This window comes from Falco naumanni, chromosome 2 (assembly GCF_017639655.2).
Source record: "Falco naumanni isolate bFalNau1 chromosome 2, bFalNau1.pat, whole genome shotgun sequence".
Classification (NCBI taxonomy): domain Eukaryota; kingdom Metazoa; phylum Chordata; class Aves; order Falconiformes; family Falconidae; genus Falco; species Falco naumanni.
Genome location: NC_054055.1, coordinates 120,614,569 through 120,640,775, shown reverse-complemented (window position 1 = coordinate 120,640,775; position 26,207 = coordinate 120,614,569). Strand labels below are relative to the sequence as shown.

General features: G+C 44.0%; 1 protein-coding gene and 1 long non-coding RNA gene across 4 annotated transcripts in view; one reads left to right on the top strand and one right to left on the bottom strand.

Moving 5' to 3' along the window:
* The first annotated feature begins 1,028 nt into the window (after positions 1-1,028).
* Positions 1,029-26,207, top strand: part of ALCAM (activated leukocyte cell adhesion molecule) — a 37,499-nt gene continuing 12,320 nt past the window's right edge. The window contains exons 1-11 of one of the 2 annotated variants that reach the window (XM_040583141.1): positions 1,029-1,129; positions 3,841-4,060; positions 8,393-8,457; positions 8,869-8,956; positions 9,801-9,983; positions 14,808-14,935; positions 16,677-16,806; positions 23,226-23,338; positions 24,219-24,354; positions 24,430-24,563; positions 26,040-26,172. In XM_040583141.1, coding sequence (XP_040439075.1) covers positions 1,076-1,129; positions 3,841-4,060; positions 8,393-8,457; positions 8,869-8,956; positions 9,801-9,983; positions 14,808-14,935; positions 16,677-16,806; positions 23,226-23,338; positions 24,219-24,354; positions 24,430-24,563; positions 26,040-26,172 — 1,384 coding nt within the window. In that variant the 5' untranslated portion in view covers positions 1,029-1,075. The remainder of the gene's footprint in view (positions 1,130-3,840; positions 4,061-8,392; positions 8,458-8,868; positions 8,957-9,800; positions 9,984-14,807; positions 14,936-16,676; positions 16,807-23,225; positions 23,339-24,218; positions 24,355-24,429; positions 24,564-26,039; positions 26,173-26,207) is intronic. The other variant, XM_040583140.1, reaches the window with a different exon arrangement.
* LOC121083134 lies at positions 20,096-26,028 on the bottom strand. Of its 2 annotated transcripts, XR_005826247.1 has the most exons (4): positions 25,090-26,028; positions 24,723-24,800; positions 23,828-24,077; positions 20,096-20,926 (listed from the first exon to the last, which is right to left on the bottom strand). It is a non-coding gene; the product is annotated as an uncharacterized LOC121083134 (long non-coding RNA). The 2 variants fall into 2 exon arrangements; XR_005826246.1 differs by having other exon boundaries at positions 24,723-26,028.

Genomic DNA, 26,207 nt, shown 5'->3' with positions numbered 1-26,207 from the left:
AAGTAAGGCTTCCTTGGCAGCAAGCCCTTGATGTTGCAGCTCCAGTTGCAAGTGAAGGGGGAGATGCTGAGCCTCTGGGGAGAAAACCCTGGCAAAAGCCGCAGGCACGTGAGTGAGAGCAGGCAGCCAGCACGCGCGCTCAGTGGTGCTGGGCAAACATCCCGCTGGTGTAAGGAGCAGTGAGCATCACCTGGAGCAGGGGCAACTAGGGAAAACAGGAGCAAAGCAAAGTTGCATTATAGCGAATGCACCAACTTGTAGCATCTTCTCCTTTAGACTTTCTTCTGTTTTAACATTTCATCACTTTAGGGTCTGTTGTTTTTGTTCAGTTCACATGTTTTGGATACCGAAAATAAGTGGGTCAGTTTTATTCTGTAAATCTGTATGCATTAGCACAACAACATTTTGCTGAGGTTTCCAAAAAAGCTGTTCTTAAATAATTCATAGAAGCATTTAACTTCATTTTTCCAAATTCTGAATGTGCAGACTAGTTTGTTTCCCAAGTTTAAGGGAACCCAGCATTTAGATAACATTCGTTTTTCTTTCTTTCTTCTCTAAGTTTTTTAATGTCGTGCAGCAGTCAGGACATGGCTTGCCTGCTGGCCTCCTCGCAGTATTGCACTGCAGTGTAATCTCTCCAGGCAGATGCTGCTGGTTTTGTGGATGAAGAAAATAAAGGTTTAGGGATTTTTCTTCACAAGTTGTGAGACAATAGCTGTGGATACTGATTGTAGGGTACGTGTTCATCCAGCTGAGTGAGTGCAATCCAAGTTGGGAAATCCACCAGGCTTCTGTTGCCTGCTGTGGGAAACGTGGGTCCAGAAAGGTCACAATGTTGGAGTGCACAAGTGCAGTGGCAGGATCCTGTTTCGTCCGAGGTTTGGGGGTAAATCCTGCGTGCTGGGAAATAACCCCTGGCAAGGGTGGTGGCTCTTCTTTTGTAACAGCTGTGAACCAAACATTAGCTGGCACTTGGGAATTCAAGCAAACACTTACAATTGTTCCCTCTCTTTCCCTTTCTGCTCTAGCTCTGGGATTGTACACAGTAAATGCGGTATATGGAGATACCATCACTATGCCTTGCCGTCTAGAAGTACCAGATGGTCTTATGTTTGGAAAATGGAAATATGTAAGTATAGCTTATCTTTACATTCATTAGAGCTGGTATAAGAAGATGTGTATTTTTTGTGTATGAGATTGTGAGATTCCGATCGGTAGGATTTCTGCTTCAGATACAAAGGCTTCTATTCCTGTGTTTGTAAAACTGCAAGATCCCAATCTGCATAATTTCTGCCAAGCCTAGATTAGAGGTTTGAGGGATTAATCTCATTGTTTAAGAGAAATAATTATTCGGGAGTTCTCTGCCAACCGGTATTAGGGACCTGGCATGTTACCCGGCGGTGCCTGGCTGACTGGACAGAGCTGTCCTTGTACGTGTGCGTACTTCTGCAGTGGGCTGCCTCCCTCCCCGGGCAGGCACCGTCCCTGAGTTCTGTCAGTCATTCGGCAGCGTTTTGTGCGTCGCTGTGTTTAACACACCCCGAAGGAGAGGGCAGAGCTGACCTGAGCAGAGTTGCTGGTGGTTTCTCTCTGATATTTCTGGCGCTCAGAGAACAAAGGCAGAAACATGGGTGCTCGCCTGGTCGCCTTGGTCAGCCTGTGGGAGAAACACTGTGGGATGCGCCACTTCTGTATGCCATCCGTATCCCAGGCCAAAAGGGGAATAAACATATCAAAGTCAAATGAAACCTGCAAACATACATGGAAAAAAACCCACTGCAACGTCAAAACCCTTTTGCTTCTTAGACTGCCATCGGGACAGCTGGTTTGCCTGTTTCTGTGAAGTTGATCTAAACCTTCTCTCGTCCTCAAACCAAAATGTTACCAGCAATAGCAGGTGATTGTTACTACAACAGTGGATTAAAAAATATGTAGTTCTCTCTCTCTCTGTAAATGGCATGCACCAGCCTACAGCCGGTGGGTCTGCTTCTGGGAGGCTCCGTAATCCCGCTCAGCTCCTTCCCTCGTACCTGGAGGTTCGCAGCTTTTGCAGCCCTCGTCTGCTCAGGAGTTCCTCCTCCACAAACACGCTTTGGGAAATGAACTCAGAAGTCTGCAGAGAACGTTTCTTCAAAAAGGGAAGGCGAAACTGTGTCACATAAGCGTTCAGAAGATGCAGTCCCTACATTGTGCAGTGTGCTGACTTTTCTTGGAAAGACACAAGTCCATCTCTATGAAGATGCAAAGCTGTTTTGGGAAAAAGAAATGCATTATCTCTTCCTCGTTCATTTGGATTGCTCATCTCAGACAAGTACCAAGCAGCAAATGGAGGTGTTACAGCTTCTTCTAACTGGAAAGGGACACAAAAGCTAACATGCAAAAAAAAAACCCTGTGTAGTTGCTGTTGTATGAAATTGTTGACGCAGCCTACACAAGAAGTGATACTCGTTCTCCCAGGAGAGCCCCCAGCATAGCAATGCTTGTTTGTACTGGGGGAAGGAGGGTTGGTTTGGGGGTTGGTTTTTTTCATTGGGTGATTATTTTATTGGAAGGAGGCACTCTATGGTCTGCTCTGCTGCCTTGGGAGTAGCGGTTGGGGTTCCTGGCAGGGAGCCCAGGGGTACTGGGAGGCTTGCCCCCCATGGCAGGAGCAGGCATAACCCTACGGAGTTAAGGGCTGGTTTGCACTTGACATCTGACTTCTTGTGTATCGAGTCAAGGCAACGCTTGCTTTCCTGTGTGACGGACATCTAGAGTAATCCGAGAGTTAAAAGTGCGAGAAGGAGAAATACTATAAGGGAATTTAAACTGCACGTTAGCTGTTGCCTCCTGCTCTCTGCCCAGCTCTAACACCTCTAACTCATCTCTTGTCACAGCATCGTCATGCTTTTTGTGGGCTCCGCAGTCAAGCTGCAGTATTGTGCTGGGAACACTGCTCGCATCAGTGCTGCGAGGTGCAGGGGATGAAAGGGAATGAAACCCCCTTCCAGCCCCCAGCACAACACTGAAGGTGAAGGTGGAGCCAGCCTTTCACCTCACTTTAAACGAAGGCAAGCACTACCTGTCCCTGCTGCGGGTGTGTAAGGAGTGGGGAACCAAGTCCCACAGAACTCCACCCGTAACTTTGTCTCTCGTAAATACAAATTTTAGCTACAGGAGGTGTGTGTGAGGCCATCAGCTTTGTATTCCTTCTTAGGATGGCACCTGCATACTGATTAATATAGGGAGGTTGTCTAGAAAATATTTTGCAGATTATCCTGACATGCATAAATAACAATATTTGATTGTATGTATATTCCTATGCCACAAACTCTTGGGTCCTTTAAAAACAAAGGGGAGAAAAAGAATCTTAAAACTAATTTAGAATAAAATAGGCAGTTATGCCTGATTAAATCTTGCATTTGGAATGAAGTCGGAATATCCCAGACAAACAATATGAATATGTAAAACAATGATGGGAAAAAAATAGGGAACTGAGGCTTTTGAGCCTAGATCACAGATGCTTCTGTTTCAAATACTTTTTCATAAAGACAGAGGCATGTGGTGCCAGAACTACCAGCCTTCATCAGAGAAAGCCTTGTGCTATGCTGAGATTGAGCCAAAGGATTGAAATTATTTCTATTGATGATGTTCTCAATATGTGCCACGGCAGTCTTAAACTACCTCTCGTATTACACTGTATTTCTTGTTTGTGCAGCAGAAATTAATCAGGAAAAAACCCCACCATCTGATGTAGTTTTCAGATTTTGTTTTAATTATGGGCTCGTACCAATTGCAGATCTTCAGGAACTTGTAAATGAATATTTATGCAAAACAGAGGTGTTTATCCTTTTATTATAGGAAATGCCAAATGGATCTCCAGTATTTATTGCCTTCAGATCATCAACAAAAAAAAATGTACAGTATGATGATGTACCAGACTACAAAGACAGGTTGAGTCTCTCAGAAAACTATACATTATCCATCAGGAACGCACGGATCAGCGATGAAAAGAGATTTGTGTGTATGCTAGTTACAGAAGATGATGTTTCTGAAGAGCCAACGATAGTCAAAGTCTTCAGTAAGTAAATCTAGTTGTTATTACTGTTAACATTCATCAGCATCTGAATCGTAAATTACAGGAACTTTTGTTTAAGGGAAAGATTAAAGCCAAGAAAGTAAGTTTGGCTGAGTAAATTACTAAGACTAGCAATTTCTGCGGCTTTCAAAAATGTAATCTACTGGTGGCATTTGTGTAACAGGACTGCCTGCACTTGCAGTTTATTCATGATAAGTGCTGGCTCAAAGAGAATTTTAGGCTTTGATAATGACTCACTTATGTGATGTCATTTGGCCTTGGAAATGAAAAATGTAAAATTAGCACTGATTATTTTCCATTTGTTCTCCGAGCGAATTTTTCTGCAGGAGGGAAGCGTTAACTGTGTGCGGTCTGCAGGATTAGATCGAGGCGAGGTTTAGAGCATCTCCGAGCAGCCAGTATGCAGCAGTATGAGCGGGGAGGGAGGCAGCGAGGGGCTGGCAAACCAGTTGCCAGCGCCAAATGTTGATGTTGTCCCCTGCTTGAACCACCAGGAGGAACAGCAATCCGCGGCAAAGTTTAGTGGCGTTTGATATTGCTACGAGGCGATGCGATGGAAGCGTGGACAAACCTGGCCACTTCCGAGCAGAGATGCAGCCCCTCGCAGGGGTGGCCCTCAGCCCTTGGCTAGCACTGATGCTGCCCGGTGACGGCAGTGGCTGTCTTCTTCAGCTTGATTGTTTTATATGTCTTTTTTTTTTTTTTTTTTTTTTTTTTTTGGCCTTTGTCACTCTTCAGATGCTGGTTTACACAGTCAACGTAAGCCTTTGTGGTGGGAACGTGCTGACTGCAGGGTTGGGCATTTCAGAGACCACATTTGTGCTTGGAAAACCCGGCTGCACGCTTTGGAAGGGCAGCCCTACGCTTTTCCCGGGGAGAAGGTGTCAGGGAGCCATCGGTGGTGTCACGGCAGGAGTCTGTCAGTGGCAGAAATGAGTTTGAAGCTAGATTAGGAGTCAACAGTAATTCCTTTCCCTCTTTTCACTTTCAATTTGTCTGCAAGAACAATCGAATTAGTGACAACAGGGAGGAGTGTGCTGGGAGCACGCATAGTAAACACAGTGCTTCGGAGGAAATGATAAAGAATTATCATGTTTACTTATTGCACAGCAGTAAATATGTAGATGAGACAGTGGTATATGGTGAAATGAAATGCTAACTGCTTGAATTACTGTGTACTGTACTAAATATTAACACAATGCTAACTCAGCCATGGAGCACAGCTTGTATATTTTATTTTATGCATTAATACTAATAGAGAAAGCTTCTGTTTACTGAGGAAGATAAGAATGGAGGATGCCACACATGCAATATCATAGAATTGTTTTGATTGGAAAAGACCTTTAAGACCATCAAGTCCAGCTGTTAACCCGGCACTGCCAAGGCCACCACTGAACCATGTCCCTGAGTGCCATGGCTGCATGGCGGGGACGTGACTCCGCCACCTCCCTGGGCAGCTTGTGCCAGTGCCTGGCCACCCTTTCGGTGAAGACGTTCCTAATATCCAACATAAACCTCCCCTGGTGCAACTTGAGGCTGGTTCCTCTTGTCTTGTTGCTTCTTTACTTGGTAGAAGAGACCAACCCCCCCTCGCCACCACCTCCTGTCAGGTGGCTGTAGGGAGCGAGAAGGTCCCCCCTGAGCCCCTTTTTCCCTGGGCTGAGCACCCCCAGCTCCCCCAGCTGCTCCTTACAGGCCAGCTGAGCACTGCAAGGAGAGGTTACCTTTGCAGTTCTTCATTTTGAATTCACAACGTTATGTAGGGTTCTCTGAACATTTCTTCGCATTTAACTTCCTTGAGCCTGCTTTTTGGGTTTTCTTGGGGTTTTTTTTGCTTGTTCTAATTACAAAAGAGTTCAGAGCAGCCTGCAAGCTTTGTTTATTTAACCTGTGGAGTTTATTTAACTTGCTGAAGCACAGGTAGAGAGCAGGGCTGCAGCAGGTGTGAACCCTCATCAACCAAAGTCTTGCGCCCCTGAAACTCAGCTGCACCCCCGAAGTGGTGAGGGAGGCTCTGTTTCGCTGGAGCTTGCCATGTCCTCAGCTGTGCTACCTGATTAACTCAGAACTAACGAGCTGCGATGGCTCATTGCACAGGTACCACCTGCTAGTCTCACTCACCGGACCACTCAAACAAGCTCTACCAGCTTTCCAGATGGATCCTGTCAGCATCTTTTTGCTGAAAATCAATGGCTAGTTTCCAGCGTGGAGCAGCCCAGCGGACAGGAGCTGTGGTCCAGCCACACCGATGCCTGGCTTTTGCAGGCAGTGAGCTCTATTCCTCTGTATTGTAGGTCCTATATGGAGTTGCAAAGTACTTTGGCAAGCCCTTAAGCTGAGAGACAAGCAGTGTGCTGAAGCTGCAAACTCACCAAAGTGAGCTCCGCTGCTGCCAGGTTTACAATTTCTTCTCGCAGAGCTAGTAAATGCCAGATACGTCTTTTATAGTAAATTACCTTGGAGCCCCTGCTGTGGCCGGGGGGGTCTGGCAGCAGGCGGTTCCCTTCAGAGCGGCTCTGGGAGAGCAGGTGGTGGGCTCCCAACTGCGGCATCATCTCCACAGCATGCAAACCACACAGGGACCATGGAGCTGGGGGTCCTCCCGTTGGTCACAGCCCTGCAGGGGGTCCCCAGCACCGAAAGGTCTGTGTTCTCAAACCAGTCCTGGGGGAGACGAAGGGAGGGAAAGGAAGCAAAGCAGAGGAGGGGGGAGGATGGTGGTGTGGTTTGTGGTTTCGATCAGTGGGTGAGTGTGACAGGCAGCCAGCTGTGCCTGTTTATGCGACCCAAAGATCTGAACCAGAGGGGCCTGTTAATGGTCTTGTAAAACCACATTTGCTTGAATTGACATGAAATGTTTTGCCCTGGACAGGTTCTTACAGAAAATAGGTTACCCTTTTTCCTTTAAAACTAACAAAGGACAAATAAAAATGCACATATCTTTAAAAAAACAAATACCCTTTATTAGCCCTTTGAAGAAATTACAATGGTTTTGGTGTATAGCTTTGGCTATTTCTTTTGTTTCTTTTTGATTTTTGCCACAAGCAAAGTTGTTTGCAAATGTCGAATGAATGGCTTTTGTTGCCTTTCATTTCCCTTTTGAGCTGTTGTTGCTGCATCCTGGCGTAATCTTCAAGCGAAGAATATCTGTGCATCCGCACACATCCCGACACGTACACATACCTGCCGATGCGCACGGAGCAAAGGGATTCTTTTGGAAACGGGAGGCTTGCCACCCCTGCCGCAGCTGGCGCGGTGCACCTGTGCGCTAGCAACTTCAGCAGGGTGCGGAGATCTTGGCCAGATAGCGTGAAGTGGGCTTTGGGCTGGGGTTACTGACATCCCAGCACATTATTTCATAGGGAGCTTGATTTGGGAAAAAGGTTCTGTAAGCTGGCATGGTTAAGGATGTTTCAGTCTGTAAAAGTATGAAGTACACTTACTTAAGCGGTATAGCTAGGGTGGAGAGGCTCCTTTGGCTGTGTAAACATTGATTCCCCCCACACACTCTTCCACTCTTCTTTTAAAAGTGTGGGGAAAACTGTCTCTTTTGGAGATGAAGATTTGCATTCCGGGCTTCAGGCCAAACTATTTTAACAGACAAGTTATATAGTCTCTAGAAAGTAGCCTTTTATGATGGAAACACTGATAGATCCTCCACTTTGGCAAGCTAAGAGGTCCATCTACCATAATAAAGGTAAACAAGAAGACGTACTGACACTGAAGAAAAAATTTATTTTTTTTTAAGAGAGTCATAACTAACTCAGAATCAGTTGAAGTAATTACACTTATCTCTAACATCTGGATTTCTGAAACGTAACAATCCCAGTTAGGAAAAATAAACATTAGAAGAATGATTAGGTTGATTTTGTTCCTTTATATGTGGCAGCTCAGCCACAGTACTACCCACAGTAAGGCTGCTTTTCTGTTGCTATAGTTTCTGTACCACTGGTTCCTCCTCCAGCATGTGTATCACATAAATCAGATAGATCAGATCAGGTTCTCTCCTCCCAGCTGCTGAACTAGTCTGCCTGGCTAAAATACGTATTGTCAGAACACATGGAACTCATGGAACTCATGACAGGAGGTATGACACATTTTAAGGTGATGGCTTTTCCTTTTCAATCCATTTGCTAATATTGAGGTAGAAGTATCTCACTTTTTCTTCTTTTAGTGGCAAAGCGTAGGTAAGACTATGCCAGGCCAGATGGTACCATTTAGCCTCAAGGTCTATGTATCTTGTAGTAACTTTCTGCTTTTCAAACAGCTGTCTGTGCTCCCTTCACTAGTACTTTTATCCTGTTTGTGTTTTAGAACAACCCTCTCAACCAGAAATCTTACATCAAGCAGACTTCTTAGAAACAGGGAAGCTACAAATGGTAAGAGCAGCATTTTCCTCCTGAGCTACGTGCCTGATGGTTGCCTGAAGTTCACAGCCCAGACAGAGAGGCGGCGGGCTGAGGCTCGGGGGGTGCGTGTGCTGCGTGCCCACCTGCCTCTGCGCGGCTGTGGTCCGTGGCCAGGCTGAGCACAGCAGCTCCCTCGCCGCTGCTGCGTTAGCCCTGCCCGGCTCTGCAAACAGCAGCCGTCCTGGGCTTACAGCCACCGCTGAACCCTCTTCCAAAGCATGCCTGAGCCTCGCTGGTGGGATGTGTCCTATTTAAGAAAAACAATTGGGGTTGAGCATTTGAACTTTCTGGCAATTTTTACCCAAAGCAGCATAAGCGAAAATAGAATTATATTAAAACATAGTGGAGAAAAAGAGCAACTAATTCCTTTCTGTTTTGCAGCTCGGAGAGTGCGTTGCAAGAGACAGTTACCCTGAAGGCAATGTTACGTGGTACAAAAATGGGAGAGTTCTGCAGCCTGTGGATGAAGGTACGTTTCTGTAGTGGCCAGGCACAGGCAGGGTATGCCCCAAGGGCTGTGTTCAGAGGCGCTGCTCTACTTTGGTCAGAGGTGTTGTTCCATTGAGGAAACTACTCACGTGGAAAGATGAAACTGGAAGGAAAGTTCGGGGCTTTGAGGAGCACCCAAGCTATGCCGTATCACCTCTTTCAGTTCCAGCTTTACAACCGCATCATGGGGAGGAGGGGTGCCTTTGGTGGTGCTAGTGCAAAGCTGTTCTCGAGCCTGTGTAGCTAGTGGAAACCTGTATCTGATTTCCAGCTTCTGCTCGTGTATTAGCTGTCTCGGTTTCATACCTGTCCGGTATTGTGTTGTAGATCATGTATCATCATCTCCTTATACAGGTGTATTTTCCCCAGGATATTTAAGAACTGTTTTTTTCCCTCCCTTTCACCTTTGATTTTGACAGGCTGATCAGACCACAGTATTTTACTGTCTATAAAACAGAGAATGCTTACAAAGTTAAGTCATAAATACAATCCTACAAATTTTTTTTGCCAGCGTCTTTGAGGCCTTCTTTCTGTCTTACAAATTAAGCTGCGATTTGTATTTAAAAAAACACTAGTTTGCAATTAGTTTTTTGTTTTGAGTTGATTTAAAATGTACAGTATGTTAGGGGTATGTTGTTGCTAAAACGTTGCTGGTATATGTCCATGGCAATACTAAAGGAAAACTGTTTGTGCAGTCTCTTGGGTAATTTGTCATGTTGCTTGCGTGTTTGCAGCCTGATAACAAATGCAGAGCAGGCAACAAAATGTTGGAAAAAGGTTGCAAATTCTGCCTGTGTGACGCTGAACCAGTATTTCCTTTTCAGTTGTGGTCATAAATTTGCAAAAGATTGTGGACAAAGCAACTGGGCTCTTCACCATGACATCATCTCTTCAGTACATGCCCACAAAGGAAGATGCAAATGCCAAGTTTTCTTGCATTGTGACGTATTACGGACCGTCAGGCCAGAAGACAATACAGTCTGAACCAGTTGTCTTTGACGTTCACTGTAAGTTATTAAAAAGCATCTATTGCTGTAGGAGGTCTGCCGCAGGGCGGGGGGGACGACGGGGGACAGACCAAAATCGGAGACAGTTTAAAAAATTACAGAGACCTTGCTGCTTGGCTGCCAAGCTGGTTTCTTCAGAGCTCATTTGCAGCAAGATGGTCAGAGTACGTTGTCTGTGTAATTTTAAATTTGAATCTTCAGATTTACCCGCGATTTCTTTCTTTCTAACAGTCGAACACTGAATGTTGAGATTACATTGGCAAGGGGAAGGGGGTAACCACAAAAAGTTGCAGTGCAAGGGGCTTTTCAGAACTCGAACAGAATTAGAGTGGTTGACCAAGTTGACTTCCTGTGCCCCCTGGAATATGCAGTGAACACACAACGCGGGTTTCGGTACAGTCAAATGTTTTTCATTTTTCCCAAGTCAGCACCAAACAGCTAATGCCCGCAGGCTGCCTTGCGCAGAGCACAGCACCTTCTCTACAGCTGTAAGGTGCAGATTTTTACATTTAAAATGTATCATTGGAATATTGGTAGACTTTTAAGCAGAGTGTTTCTGTAAATAATTCCTTCCAACTGGCCTAAGCCTTAAAGGAACTTCCTTACTGTGCTATTGACCCATGTGAAAATGTGAAAATCGTAATTCTCCTTTGAGTGGCCACAACAGGCAGTTGGCAGGGAAAGGGGGTGGTAGCAGGGAGAAAGGGGGGAAGAAGCATTTCAGTCTTGTCAAATGATGCTTGTGAAGGACTGTAGGAGGCAGAAGGTCACAGTGGAATGCAGAGGAGATAGGCAATATGGCCAGCCCCATGTTCTCGTTCTGCACACTTCAGGTAATACCTCAGCTTACAACAGAAAAGCCTCTGTTTTGGGAGCGATAAGCTCTAAGTATACAGTTGGGCATCTAATAGGGTTTTAATAGACATGGTGTGACAGCTCTGTGATCCAGCTGAAAACAAAAAAGATTGCTAAGGCAATGGATCTCTCCAGCTAGCACATGTGCCCCATGGGCTTGAAAATGAAATCCCCTGGCTCGCAGTGGCAGGGTATGCTCTGCCTAGGTGGTTGCTTGCTTCTTCACAGGTAGTGTTTGTTGGGCTGCAGAACAGGGGATCGGTTTTGACCTTGGTCAGATGAAATCAAACCTTGGAGCAGCTGCTCCTTGGTTTCACCTGGAGAAGTTGGAGTAAATGAAGGTCTTCTTTTCACTAGCTGTTTCTCCAGAATGACAACTGTCACTCCTAATGGGGAAGAAAACCTTTGGGACAGCAGCCATTATCCTTGGAAATAACATACAGATTTCAAGCCTGTGGACTTTAAAGCTAGAGATTTTTTTTTTTTTTTTTTTTGGTTTTACTTTAAAGTTGGGTACCAAATATCACTGTTGGGTTTCTTTTCTTTTTTCTGTCATCTGTGGAGCCCCATGGCCATGAATAACTCCTGCTGTGTATGGCAGATGTTCACAGGGAAGAAGTGTAATGACCAGAAAGCATTTTTTGCTATTACTTGCTGAGAGATGCTTCGCTGTCCTCATTTCACGCATTCGGCTACTTCACCTGCTGAGGATGTGGCTCTTGCAGATTTCTGTGATGCACGTACTTCGTGCACCTGCGGTCGTGGACTGCCCAATGTGAGGGAAGAAGAAGGTTGCACAGCACTGCAGAATCGCACCAGATAGCATGTGCGCTCCGTGTTAAAGACTTAATGATTGCTAGACTGGTTCTTTTAAGCCTGGTCTAGTAACAATTTAATTAAGACCGTTCTTCCTCCAGAGACAGGCAGTATCCTTGTGCTGCTGCTCTGGCAGCGCTGGGGGACAGGCACACCCTCAGTGCTGAAGAGTCCTCCAGTGTGAACTTCGCCTGTCGAGTACAGGCTAACCCAATTTCCCTTCTGAGTATTTTCATTTGCAGTAACTTCAACTCCTTACTCTGCTCAAATGCCTCTCCAAATGAATTTGTGAAACTCTTTATTAGCAGACGTCCAGAGCTTCGACAGATGAATTTTGTGATTGATGTTAGTTGATGATAACAACATGTCTGATTTGGTTTTGGGTTTTAATTTAGTTGAGTGGTCCTAATTAGTTTCTTTCTTAATAAACGTGATTTTTTAATGAGTCAAATGTAATGGAGATGAAAAAAAACCACCAGACTCTAACTCTAAGAAAATGGAAGTTTTTCCGCCTTTTTTTTTCAGGTTGTCTGTCAAAACTATTGTGTTTTGTATCTGTGAAGCAAGTAGAAAAAAAATCATAAAGAAGACCTGCTGTTCATTCTTTGCAACTTACCCATTTGTCTTAAAGAAATGGGGAGAGCATGCTTAAAACTATGCCTACACAAGGTATTTTTTGAAGATACACCTATTCGGTTTGACTGTTTGGTGGGGGTCAGCTCTGGGTTGGTGCAGTCTGTAGTACCGAGGTGTTTAATAGCTGGCTGATGTTGTGGAAGCAGCCAGCTGCTGTAACCTCGTATGAGAAGAGCTGGATGCTAGTTGGAATTGGATAACTCTAGGTCAGCTAGCGGTAGTTACCAGCTCTGAGTTGCAGCTGTAGCAAGCAAACTACAAAGAGTAGCAGGAGTAAGACAGGAGGATGCTTGGAGCTGGGCAGTTAGGTAGATCTCAGATATCTAAGTTATGTAGAACCTGTTATTCCAGGTTCTGCTCAGCATGGATCAGCGTTCCCAGGTCATGTTTGTCAGGCAGAATTCCCAGTTGCACCCTGTTGTGAAGTCTCTGTCTTGTCATGGATAAACTTCTTTTCGTAACAGGTTAGAGTCAAAACCAGTTTGTACTCATGCTTCTTCCAGCAGTGGTGTTTTCCTTGAAACGACGCAGTCATGGCTGGGTCTGGGATCGCAGGTTTACTGAGTAGCAGCCTTTTGGTGCTGGCTGCCAGGATTTTACTCTTGCAGAAAACAGAATCTCAGGCTGACTGAAGGTAGGATGGGCCAAGCCAGGGATGTGTGCCCCTGAGAGGGAAGATACACCTTCTCCGGGCTGCTCCCCGTATTGGCGATGGCAGGGGAGCGCATTCTGCACGCCGAGCAGCGCGCAGCCTTGCACTGAATGCTGTGTCTTCCTGTCATCAGGTCATGTCTTCCTCAGAAGGGTGACCTCTTCACCTTCGAGAACAATGTAATTAGTCTTTTGCTATTTACTGCTGTGGATTTTATTTCCCGCCCCCCTCCCCATTTTAGAGAATGATACTAAAAATTTGCTCCTGGTTGATTGCAGTAGATAGAAGGGTAAGGTATTCCGACATGAGACTGGGGGGTTGCAGGAGCGTCATTCTTGTTTAACTGTGTCCCTTTTTAATCCAGTTCTGTTCATCTCTGTGGTAAAAACCTGTTCCAAATGAAAGTCCCAAAGGCTTCCTCATTATAATTCATCCCTCTTCAGTCTTGAGACAAAGCCTGAGCAATGCCAGGGTATATCTAGACATCCTTTATGATAACTTTTTTGCATTTGGTCATCTTCACATAAACTCGAGAGAAGTAGAGATGGGTTTCTGCAGTAGGCTCGCTCTCCACAAAGCCCCTGAAAATGTTTTTTTTGTGGCGCAGCAGCAGCCAAGAGGCACGTGTGTGCTTCCTGGCCAGCTGCTTCATCGCATCCGTGGCATCCCACACCAGCAGCGATGCTGGGCTTCCATTTCCTAGGCCAGCAAAGCTGTGCTTCAGCTCTGAAGCTACGGAGATGGGAGCTGTTTGGAGGTGGGAGGGAGCCGAGGCTGGTGCATCTGAGGAGGGAGGAGGGGGCTCGTTGAAGCCCAGTACCCCTCCTCCAACAAGGAGGAGCGAGGTGCTGTGATAGGGCTCTCAGGCACTGAGAGGCCACAGCAGAACGCAGCTCCTGCGATTGAGAAATCTTGTAGCAGAAGACAGAGATGATGAATGCCTTGAGGGCTGGAAGGGCTGTAGAGCACACGCTTCGCTAAACACACAAAATCAGCTGTCGGGCAAGGGTTTCTCTGCCGTGTAGATTTTTTTAGTGTCTAATAAGGTGCACTGTACTGTGTCTTAATGCAAGACTGGCATCTTTGATGGAATTTTATTTATTCATTGAAATTAAAACAGTGAGAGTTATCTGCCCATATTATTTCCTTTAATTTTGTTCATTTCACTTTGTTTTTGAAAAATTATATTTAGGCTTCTACTTAGAAAGAATAGCATCTATTAAAGTACACTCTGTCTTCGCCTTAAAAAAAATCACCAAAGTAAAATATAAGTTATAGTTCAACTTCACTGAACATGACAGAAGTATGTTACATTTACAGTTCTGTTGACTATGTTAAGGGTCCCATTATGTTCACCAAATTCATCTTTCTGAAAGCCTGTAGTGATCAGCATATAGAATAGGCTGAACGTAGTCGCTTAGTTCGTATTTCTTTCTTTTTAATGCAAGGCGGCTATTATCTAGTACTAATGCGAAGCGTTGACAGCTTCAGTTATTTTTCTGATTGCTGCAGTCCTCCAAACAGTGAGCTTTGCAGAGGACAAGTTAATCCGTCATAATGAAATCGCACCATGAAACTCTTCATACTGATCAGGTTGGGTTTTTTTAAGCACATGACGTGGTTGTACTCATTGCTGTTTCAGCTACAGGTATTTTGGTGAAGAAGAATGAATTTTATACCATATGGATTCTTTGCACTTCATAAGTGTGATTAACTTCAGTTCTTTTATTAAAAGATCTGCGCATGCAAATACCTTCACCTGCTTGATGATAACATCACATGCTCTTCAGCCATGCATACATATGCATAGTGTTACTGTGTGGGGTTTTGGCAGAAGCTATTGAACGTATACGTTATTTTCACAGATCCAACAGAGAAGGTGACCATTCAAGTGCTGCCACAAAGCAGTACCATTAAAGAAGGCGATAACATCACTCTGAAGTGCTTGGGGAACGGCAACCCTCCTCCACAGGAGTTCCTGTTCTACATTCCGGTAAGGCCTGCCTTGCTGTCACTGCACGGTGAAATATTCTGTATCATCCCTTCCCGCAGACATTGCTACATGTCAGTGTAGCCCTGATTTTGTAACAGATGAAGGAAGCGATTCGATGCGACTAAACCTGAGGGCAGGCATCAGCCATCATGTCAGACTCTGAGGGCGCCTCACCTGAGCTGGCAAAATGTTTTGATAAAGAAACTCTTCTTTCCCCCACCCCACCTCAAGTTTTCTGGGGTTAGGACCTACTAAAAATTGCCAGGTTTCATTTCCCGTCATCAGGTATTTTGATAGGAAGCAGTTTTGACTAAACCAGTTTAGCGTCTTGAATAAAACCATCTCATATGTTGTCGTAAGAGTCAAAGATCTAGCAGTGAAAGTACAGGAAATTAATGCAGCCATTTTCTTGACTTCACAGATGAAACATTTTGTGCAATTTCTTTTCTTTAGTTAATTAATTGTTTAATGGCATAACAAACACAAAAAAGAACAAGTGTGACAACACAGGAGAAAGCGTAGAACAAATCTGTCAAACGCATAGGATGCAGATTAAGAAAAATAAAGTCTTGGGTACCATTAATCTTCTTAGTATTGGTCAAATCCACAGACAGATGTGGCTTTATAGTCTAAGATTCCCAGTCCTGCTTGTCTCTTCTACATCATATCCCATTTTTTTTGTTCCTGCTGCAGTAGTGAGCAGAGCTGATCTTGAGAGAGGCCAAAAGCAGTGGCATGCTTTCAGTTATTTCAAAAACTGCATGTTGCCCTTTGAACGTAATCCTCATCTGCTTTGGGTGGCTCCTGGCATGTCTCAATTGCTGAAGAAGCAGCCAGAGAAACTGGGAGCTGAAGTCCTCTTATCTCGGAACAGCCATTTAGATTCAGCAAGTCATCCTAGGAACGCACTAGATGCCAGGGAAAAAGTCTGTGGTGTCTGTCCCTGCTCCCCTATCACAGCGAGCCAGCTAAACACCCGGGTTTGTCTTATCTCCAGTCTCCCTGCTTCCTGATAGTGGTCCTTTCTCTCAAGGAGTGCTGGAATTAGTGATTTCTTTGCAAGGCTCGTGGGTATCATCAACCTCTTGCTGGATTCAGAGATACCAGTTAGGGTTTCCTTCTGTGCTTGCTTCAAAGCTGATCTAAGTGAGTTGGTTGTAACCCCGGGGAAACTGGGGAACTGGGCAGCCAGAAAGCAATGCTGGGTGGCTAATTCAACACACCAGTTTCCATGGATAACTGTGTATAAGATAGCCTATACCCTAACAGGCTCCATACCATGCTGTGGACAGGGCAAGGTTTGCTGGTGCTGTTCAGAGGTGTGTAATGCAGCACACGTCATGTCATGGTTGTTCCTAAACGGAATGCATCGTTCCAGATGCAGATTCAGAAACAAGATTTGTTTTGCTGCAGCACTCTTATTTGTAGACTGTTTCAGTCTTTTGTTTTCTCTCTTTTTCTTTTTCTGCTAAACTTTCAAATTATGATTTTTAGTATCTGCTTCAAACAAGTGAGTCATTCAGTTAAAGGAGTAATTGTAGGTGGTTTTAAAACTATGGTGTTATGCAGAAAATAAATCTTAGTGCTATTAATAGGTAATTACACTTAGGCGATGCTGTGTCTATACTTATTTTGGAGTATTTTACCATCCTTATAATAATTTTTTTAAAAAAAAGTCTCATCAAAAACTAATGTTTTCAGCAGGCCCGTATACAATAAATGTTTTGTTTTCCATCCCCAGGGAGAAACAGAAGGTATAAGAAGCTCAGATACCTATGTAATGACAGATGTGAGGCGAAATGCGACGGGGGAATACAAGTGCTCTCTGACTGACAAAAGCATGATGGACTCGACCACCATCACCGTGCACTGTGAGTCACTGCATTTTGCACTGCTGGTTAAGGTACAAGCCTGGCTTGGACGCTCTGGGATGGTCCCTCTCTGCCTCACTTGGGCAGATCGGTCCAGTCAACCTATGGCAGAACGGGGCGGTGGGGTTGGTTTGAAGCACTGTCGGGTCATTTTTGGTTTTTCTAACGTATTGCTGTTTGAAAACTTTAACTTTCTCAATTCACTTTATGCAACCTTTGTATAGTATACAATATTATTGCACTGTCGCATACAGTGAAAATGGGTATTTTACGTTTCACTCATGAACGTATGTGGCAAATTACTCTCCTCCAGCTGTGCCTTAGAACATATTCAAACATGCAAGCTGGGCGACAGTGCTATCACTGAAGGTCATTCTTCACAGTCAAATTCACATTAGTCTAATATCCTTTCATCTTATCTCAGCGAGGTTGATGTGTACGGAGCCTAGGGAAGAGCCTTAGGGATTCCTTATGTCCACATCAGAGGGGTTGCTCCTTTTAACTTCACCCAGAATCACGAGAGCTGCAGAGTGCACTGAAGTGGCTTTAGCTGGATACCAGGAGTATTTACTCACACTTTTATCAGCAACACTTTAAAATCAGCCATTGAATTGGTTGGACCATTGAAGCAATGGCTGCTTTTCAGTGGTTGCTTTTAACGTCTTTATGTGAGAAGACAAGAGCAGAAACTCTTTCGGACTTCGCTGTACCACCGCAGGCTGCGAAAGGGGACTCAGGCCAGTGGGATCAGCTTTCCCCTAAAAGCACCGATGGTCCCTAGTCTTCCGAGTAGCATAAATACCCTTAAGAGTTTACACATTCAGAGGGACATGGTGGATAATGAAATTTAAAGGCTTGCACAGGAGTTATACTGCACATGAAAAGAGACTTCGTGTTTGTATGCTTGGTTTTGATAATATTTTTTTTCTTGGAAAGGGTACAATGCATGCAGAATATACCTGTACATGAATAATTACACTATCCCATTTAATGAATAATTTTCATTTAATAAGTTCATTTGCTGTTTTCCTGCCCGTCCCTTCTCTTTGCCAAGATTAGGGCATGTAAGATCTGAAGAGAGCTCTGTGCTGCTGCCACTGGCTGCCCAGTATCAAAGGTAGCTTGCTGGTAGAATGCTGTGGTATAACTGACCCTTTTATTTTGCTCCAAGTGGATTGCATGTCTCTTGTACTTCCATAAATAGTTACTCTAAAGAATGGCTTCCTCAGCTCCAAGTTATTTGTAACAACCAGTTTTCCTTTCTTTGCTATTTTGTCTGCATGTGAGAAGAGCTTTACTACACAAGAGAAGCATGTGTTTTCTTGACAGAAGGCTTTCCAGGGTTGGCGGCTGGTGCACCTACTCAGAACTCATAGGTACAATCTAGTACCTTGCTGCTTTGCTTCCCTTGGGGTTCACGTTGCTTTGGTTTGTTTCTCTTACACCCCACCTCCGTCTGCGACAAAGCCTTTGCCCGAGTGAGGCGCGGTGGCCGGGAGCAGTTCTGAAATGCCCGGGCCATGCCCTGGCTTTTTAGCTACTTCGATGCCTTGCCTTATGCTGGGCTAAAGCATTTCTGTAACATGTTTTCTTGTGAGGACTCCTCTCAAAAAGTTATAAAATTCACAGATGCTTTATAATGTCCTTTTTCATTTCTCAATTGCTAACTTTATATTAATTTTCCAGCATAACTCAGTAATTTTTAGTGCTTTCTCCTTCTCGTGTACTTTATATTTTGGGGGTTTTTTTATGCCTCCATGATGTTTTTTGTCCTTCAAATATTTATTGATGCCTATCAAATCCTATTTTTACCTCCCTCTTATTTTTATTGCTTACCTTTTCACATACGGATGAACATTCCTGTCTATGCTGTTACACTGAAGAAGCCTTCATTCTGAGTCAGGGCTTTTCGCTTCTTGACATCTGGTCTTGGAACTTTAGCTTTTGGCTTTTTATTATTTTCATTTAAAAAAAAAACCAAACCAAACCAAACAACCACAAAAACACAACAAGAAACAGGCAATATAATAATTTTAGTTTAAATTTGTGAAACTATTTAATTTACATTTCAACTGTAGTGCTTTTTTTCCCAAACAGATTTTATTGAGCATTATAATTACACTAGTTCCTTTCAGTGTCTAGGTAGGGAAAGCTTCTTGCTGGTATGAAAATTCATTAGCACATTATAGCACACATTATAGCCCTTAAATATATTTGCAACAAAGTACCCTGGCTCAAGACCAAGCTCTTTTTTTTTTTTTTTTTTTTTTTTGAGATGAATGTAAATTATGAGTCTCAGAGAGCTGGAAGTTGACATTAAAGCATCCAAGTTACCCATAATGTTTAGGGAAATGATTTGTAAAGCAAGTTGAGGGGGAAGGAGAGAGGCGCCCTATCCCTGCCGGGCACCAGGGAGAAGCGGAGCCCTGGCCCCTCAGGGCAGCTCCAGCTCCAGCTCCGTGCGCAGGGTCCCGGCTGGAAGCGGCAGAACCGAGTGCTCACGGCGGGCGTGATCTGCCCCTCGACAGCAGGAGAGACCCAACACGATTTGTGTCGTGGCTTTGGGGGTTTTTTTCACTAGGTTGTTAATTTTCTGCCAGCACTGTTCCTTGAGTGAGCTGGCCGAGGACCAGATGAGCAAGGATCAGGGCCAGGAAGGAAAAGCGAGCGAGCCGGAGCAAAACCTTGTTTACACGCGCTTAAACTGCTGGAGAAGCACACCCTGAGCGAGGCAAGGAGAGCGACTGGCAGTGGAGGACGGGCGCTGCTTCCCTCAGCTAGGAAGGAGCAGGCGGCTGGTTCAGCCCACGTCCCCTTTCCTTTGTCCCTTGCTAAAATTATTTCCGCATGTAAAACCCAGCGTGGAGTAGGGCTGTGGGACTTCCTCTTGGTGATGCTTTCTTTTCTGCTAAAACATGGTTTCTGGGGAGATAGGTTTGCAAACTTCCAGTGAATTAAAGGTTTTAGAAGTTTAGCATTTTATGTATTTAGGGGTTTTTTTTGTAGCCTTTCCTTGTGCTACAGACTCATTGCAAATACGGGGAAAATCACCTTTTGAATGTTGCATAGAAAAAATAATCTATTCTTATTATACCAGGAGAAGTTTCTGATTTTCTGCCAGTATCTTTAGGCAGTTCAGACTACAGGCAGGTGCTGTGCATAGTTCTCCCAGTTGTAGCCCAGTATTCCATTGGAGGCCTCCTTGAAATGCCAAGAGCCTGTCCTTGTATGTGCAATAGGGTTTCAAAATGGAAACCTTTGCTCAAGTCTTCCCCACATTAATTCCATACCTTTCTCACATGATGTGGTAATACATGCAGAACGCGCTCTTTGTCTCTTCCCTGTGCTACTTGGTATGCAAAGACAGCACTGAAATCAATGCAAGGCTTCAAGTGAGACCACATGAAGAGCTAGCACATATTGAAAATGGTGCCTGATGAAAAGTTTGTTTATGAAGATCATTTCAAAGCCAAACAGGAAATGTGTGGGAAATTCTTGCAACAAAATTTTTCTTTCAATGGCAAGGAAAATTAATTCTGACAGTTTTCCGTATGCAGGAAATATTTTCTCCTTATACTTCTGTACCAAGAAGAAATTATTTACTAACGGAGCATATAAGTCAAGAGGTAAAAGTAGCTACATCACATTTCTTTGTGGACACCACAGATAAACTGGCAGAATATGAATCCCAATCAAATTGCTCTATGTAAAGTTCCTAGAGGGGATGCCATGTTAAGCAGTAGCTTAATTTGATACTTGCTTTATAAATCACCTTGCAAATACTGCTCTGAGCTGTGCAGTTCATCTCGCATACTGTAAATATTCCTGAAGTTCTATGACAACCCGGACCGCAGTGTGAGAGGGATCAGCCTCAGTGACACCACGGCAAGGGGAGGGGGGCACAGGCGTGCTGCCCTGGAGGCAGGCTGGGCTGGAGCATCGCTCTGGGCTCAGTGTCAGTCTTGACCGAGATGAAGGCCAAAAATTTAATGAGTTTCTGCTTCCTGGGGCGTATGTGAGAGGAATCCCTCCTGTAGGGTCTTTGGTGATTTCTGGGGTCTGAGGTGCAATCTTGCTTCAGAGAACAACAATTTTAAGTAGATGATGAAGGAAGGTCACCCTGAGGAAAAAAATAAAATAAAATCTTAGCTTCTTCTTCAACCACCTCTCTGCCTTGGTAGGATTGTGCTCTAGAGTAACAGAGCAAGAAGAAACATCCCATACACCATCTGGATCTGTATAACGTGGTTTAACCCCAGCCGGCAGCTCAGCCCCCCCAGCCGCTCGCTCGCCCTGGGTGGGATGGGGAGAGAATGGGAAGGGTAAATGAGAAAACTCGTGGGCTGGGATAAGGACAGTTCGACGGGCAAAGCCAAAGCGGCGTGCCCAAGCAGAGCCACCCGAGGAATCCCTTCCCCCTGCCACGGCAGGCAGGGGCTCAGCCCCCCCAGGGCAGCAGGGCTCAGCACCGGGACGGGGCCGGGGAAGGCAAACGCCATCGCTCCCGGCGTGTCCCCCCTCCTGCTTCCCCAGCTTTATGTGCTGAGCGTGGTGTTACATGGTCTGGGGTATCCCCTTGGGCAGCGGGGGGCAGCTGTCCCGGCCATGCCCCCCAGCCCCTTGTGCCCCCCGGCCGGCTCGCTGCTGGCCTGATCAGCAATTATGAAAACATCCCTGACTTACCCACACTGTTTCCAGCACAAATCTAAAACATAGCCCCGTACCAGCTACTGTGAAAAAAAATTAATTCTACCCCAGCCAAAACCAGCATGATACAAATGCTCACTGGTTGAGTCTTCTATTTCTTTTTTTTTTTTTTCTTTTTTTTTTTCTTTCTTTTTTTTTTAAGCAACGGTAAAATCTGGAGAACCTTGTTAGTTTGGTTGCATTTTCGACTTTGGGGAGGCAGGGGAAGAAATCCCTGTAGGCATACAGAAACAAAATGCCATTTTATCTCTTTGGTAAGAACTTTGCTTTACGCGTGCAGAGATGAAATTACAGTCCATGTGAGCTCTGGGACGAGGCATTAGGCTTGTACCACAGATAATAGTGCAGGCTAACAGTACAGGATGGACCCCAGTAGCTCCCTGGGTTCTGCCTTTAATTACAACAGTGTTCCCAGGGCAACCACTGAATGCAGCCGGGAGCCGAGTTCCCTGTTTTGTTAAGGAAGACTCACACTTTGCCCTGTCCTCTACTGACTGTGGCTTTGCCTCAAGCTTTTTTTAAACACTGCTAAAAAGCTGAAAGGATGTTTTACAGTACTTTCCGAGCAAGTACTATATTTGTGATGAAATGATGTGCACTCGCTGTTTGAAAGCGTGTGCATGGGTGCATCTGGGGTTGGCATTCGACCAGGCAACTTGGCGTACAAGCAAGGCGCTCAGAGGGGAAGCAAAAGAGAGGTTTAACTTGGCAAACTGCTTCTTTCTCAGTGTAGGATCTTTTTTTTCTTCTTTTTTTTTTTTTTTTTAAAAAAAAGAAATCACTAGCCTGCCAAACCTATATAGTTACAAAATCTAGAGCAGTGTTTCCTGATCTTTCTGTTAGCGGCTGTCACCCTGCCTGGTGTCAAACGCAGCCATCGCGGACTGCAATTCCCCTGGAGCCAAAACAGGTCAGGCAAAGTCTGGACTCCGAGTTACACAAAAATGGCTTTTGAAGTTACGAATGAAAAAAATAAATCAAAGGGCCTCATGTGTGGCCCCTCCAACCCTACAATTCAGACTTCTCACCCCTTCAGTCAGTATCATGCCTGTAATTGAGATATCTATATCTATATATAAAATTTTATTTATTTATTTATTTGAGAGATATATATGATTTATTTAATATATATAATACACACCCTGTATTTGACTGTCCTTATCCTCTTTAGATGCTGGGGTTAAACATCAACTTGTTTTGTCAGATTCTAAGAGTTACCCCTTGTCCTCCTGTCCGCTTCTCCACACATGCATTTCAGGTTAATCTGTCCCCCCCGCACAAGCCCTCCCCTGCAGATACAGTTCTGCCTGGCCCGTAGCGAGCTGCCACGGTAGCAGCCTGTGCTTCCCCCTGCAAGATGCACAAATATGCACATGGTGCTACATGAAGTTCTCCTGCGGCTTCTTGTACCTCCTCTATCCTTCTTTCCGCAATACAAGGTGAAAAAAAAATTACCCGTTTGCCTCGTGGTTTGTGAGTTTGTGCTTTTCCTTTTAGCCTAGAATTACAGCAAAAACGTTGATGTTCTGCAGTGCCTGTTGTAGAATAATTCTCTCTTCTCCCTTACTTGTGAAATCGACTTACATTTTAATGAAGAAATGGTATCTTGAATTTAATGACTGCAATTAGTCACATTTTCTTTCCTCGGTAAGCCTTTGAAATGGGCCAGGCTTTCTGAGATTAACTTTTGACAAATGTTCTTTCTATCCCAGATTTGGATTTGCAGCTTACTCCTAGTGGAGAAGTCACAAAACAGATCGGAGAGGCCCTGCCTGTATCGTGCACGATTTCTTCTAGTAGAAATGCAACTGTGTTTTGGATAAAGGTTGGTAATTCATCTACTTCACACTTCATCTGAGTGTTCGCCTCTGCTTATTACTGCTGCTGCCTCACTGCTTAGGAAAGGATGAAGTCCTTCGATGGGCTTTTTACAGAATATTGTTAAAATGCATTTAGCACGTGGCTAAAATGAGAGCTACTGACTCCAGCTGATGACTGAAAATCAGTTACTGTAATTACTGACTCAGTTGTTCAAAGGGAGAGAAGTAATGCCTAGTGTAACACAAATAAAACTTTTGAAAAGGTCTGTACCAGGCCCTTTGGGAATCAGGTCCCTCTGAGAAGGAAAGCCGCTTTGGAGGAATTCGGATCCCTGAGATGTCTTCTCAGAGGCAAGCTTGGTCCTGGGTCCCATAAACATAATAAAAGGGCAAGGCAGGCTGAGCGATCAGGTATTAGCAATCGGTGTTCAGTGGCTGGTGGCGAAGGTAGCTATCATAGATGGTGGGTTTCAATTAATGAAAAATAGCGATACCTGATGGGCATTCAGTAGCATACGTTGATCTCAAAAGCGTGTCTAGAGAACAAGTTGAGTCTCGAGCAGTTTGTACCATCAGGGGTTTTGGCCAGCCTACTATAAAAGCTCAGAACTAATAACTGCTCCCATCCATGTCCTTGATCTGCCAGTGACGTTGTTCGAGAAGAAGGGAGGTGGCTTTTATAAATCTCCGGTAGTTCCCACTTCTCACGCCGTTACATTGCAGTCAGCTACTCCAATGTAGTTACTAAGGAGGGAACACTTTAAGAATTAGGCTTTAATCTACCCAAGCACATGAAAAATTCTGTTGATAGCAGTCATGTTTGTAATTTAGCAGTTAATGTATTCTGAGTTAGGATTCACAGGCGTTAACTCCTTACTTTATCAGGACAATACCAGAATGCAAACAAGTCCATCATTTTCAAGCCTTCAGTATCAAGATGCTGGAAACTACATCTGTGAAACTGCTCTACAGGAGGTTGAAGGGTTAAAGAAAAGAAAGACACTTAAACTTATTGTGGAAGGTAAGGGAGCAGATAGCTATGATTATTAATTGTCCTTTTCAAACAAAATGGTTAACACTAATATTGTTCTTGTAGGAAAACCTCAAATCAAAATGACAAAGAAAACCAACACAAATAAAATGTCTAAAACAATTATCTGCCATGTGGAAGGTTTCCCCAAACCAGCAGTGCAATGGACAGTTACCGGCACTGGAAGCATCATAAATAAAGCAAGTATCTATCTCACTCCTTTATTCACCAAAAGATAGTGCATAGGAGGCACAATTTAAAATCAAGAAACGTTTTCCAGGTAGTGAGACTGAAGAAACTAAGCCTTTTCATTTACCTAAGCGAAGGTTAAGTGGTAGCTGATGCTACATAGTACTCACATGGATGATTTCTGATGATAAAGGTCTTTTGAATAGAGCAGGGGAAGGCACAGAACACCCGCTGGCTACAAGCCAAAGCTGGAAGGAAAAAGCAAAGTTTACAAATGAAATACGCATTTTTAAGCTAAGGCACTTAGTCATCTTATCTGGGTAATATGGTGATTTTCCCATTGCATAAAGAATTTACAAATAATGATTTAACTATAGAACCTGCATTAGAAAGCAAATGGGTACTTGATGTAGGCATTAACTGGGTGAAATATAATGAAATGTGGCAAGTACAAGACAGAAAATACAGACAATGCAGTTCCTTATGGGCTTTGCAGTTTTCATCCTAATTTTTACAGTTGTTTTTGTATGGTTATACCTGTCGTTTCTCACTGGCAACAGTAGCATAATGCAGTCATCCTGGGGGAGAAATGAGGAGTACCCATATGCAGCAGGAAAAATATCTGGAAAATAAACAAACTGCAGTATTTTCATATTGATTACCAAATCACATGCAAGGCATTGCCACGTTTTGCCTTGGCAAGAAAAATAAATGAGACATACATACAGTCAGAGACTGGAAGTACAATGCACAGTGCTCCTGTAGATTTCATTACTCCGTTCGGTTTTGCTTTAAGCCTACAGAAATTACGTATAGCTGTCAAAATTTGTCTTATTTACTCCAAGCTATAGCGCAGGAATTGTCTTGAAGCTATATAAATGATTGAAAATAATTTTCTCTGGGCATTGTATTAATCTAAGAATGATGTACAGCAAACGTAAGGAACACCTTCACATCACTATTTTTGCAGTGCAGGTGCTGCAGGTACTAAATACAAGCAGTTTGGCAAAATAACACGTAGTGTGGAAACAGCTTGGAAAAGCTAGAAAGTGGAAAACTTCCAGTGATTGTTTTTCTTACAAAGACATAAATGAAAAACAGCAAGATGGAAAAAAATGAGACCATAGGAGTTTCGATTTTGGCTTTTTCTTTAAGAATTTGGTCACTTGGAATATTTTTGAAATAGTAGAAAGAAACAGAAGCAAATACAGCATGTGGGTGACTTTCTTAAAAATGCCTCTTTGTCAGTGGTCTGACAGTGCACACTGTACAAAACGTAGCTGTAACTGGATGCCTTGGCCGAAGTGCTTTCTTTCAAATGACCATTTAATAAAATAATGCATTATTTCTATTGCTATTGTTTGGAAACCTGAAATATTGGTTGAAAGTTATTTCCCTCTGGGCAGTTTCAGTGCATAATATGGGTGATGCATGTATTGTTCTTTGCATTTTTCAAGGAGACTAATACTCATTTTTTACCTTTTCAGACAGAGGAGACGAAATATGTTAATGGAAAATTTTCCAGTAAAATTGTAATTGCTCCTGAGGAAAATGTGACTTTAACTTGCATTGCAGAAAATCAGCTAGAAAGGACTGTGACCTCCCTGAATGTCTCTGCTAGTGAGTGCCTTCTAAAGCCCATTTTCTTAAAAGTT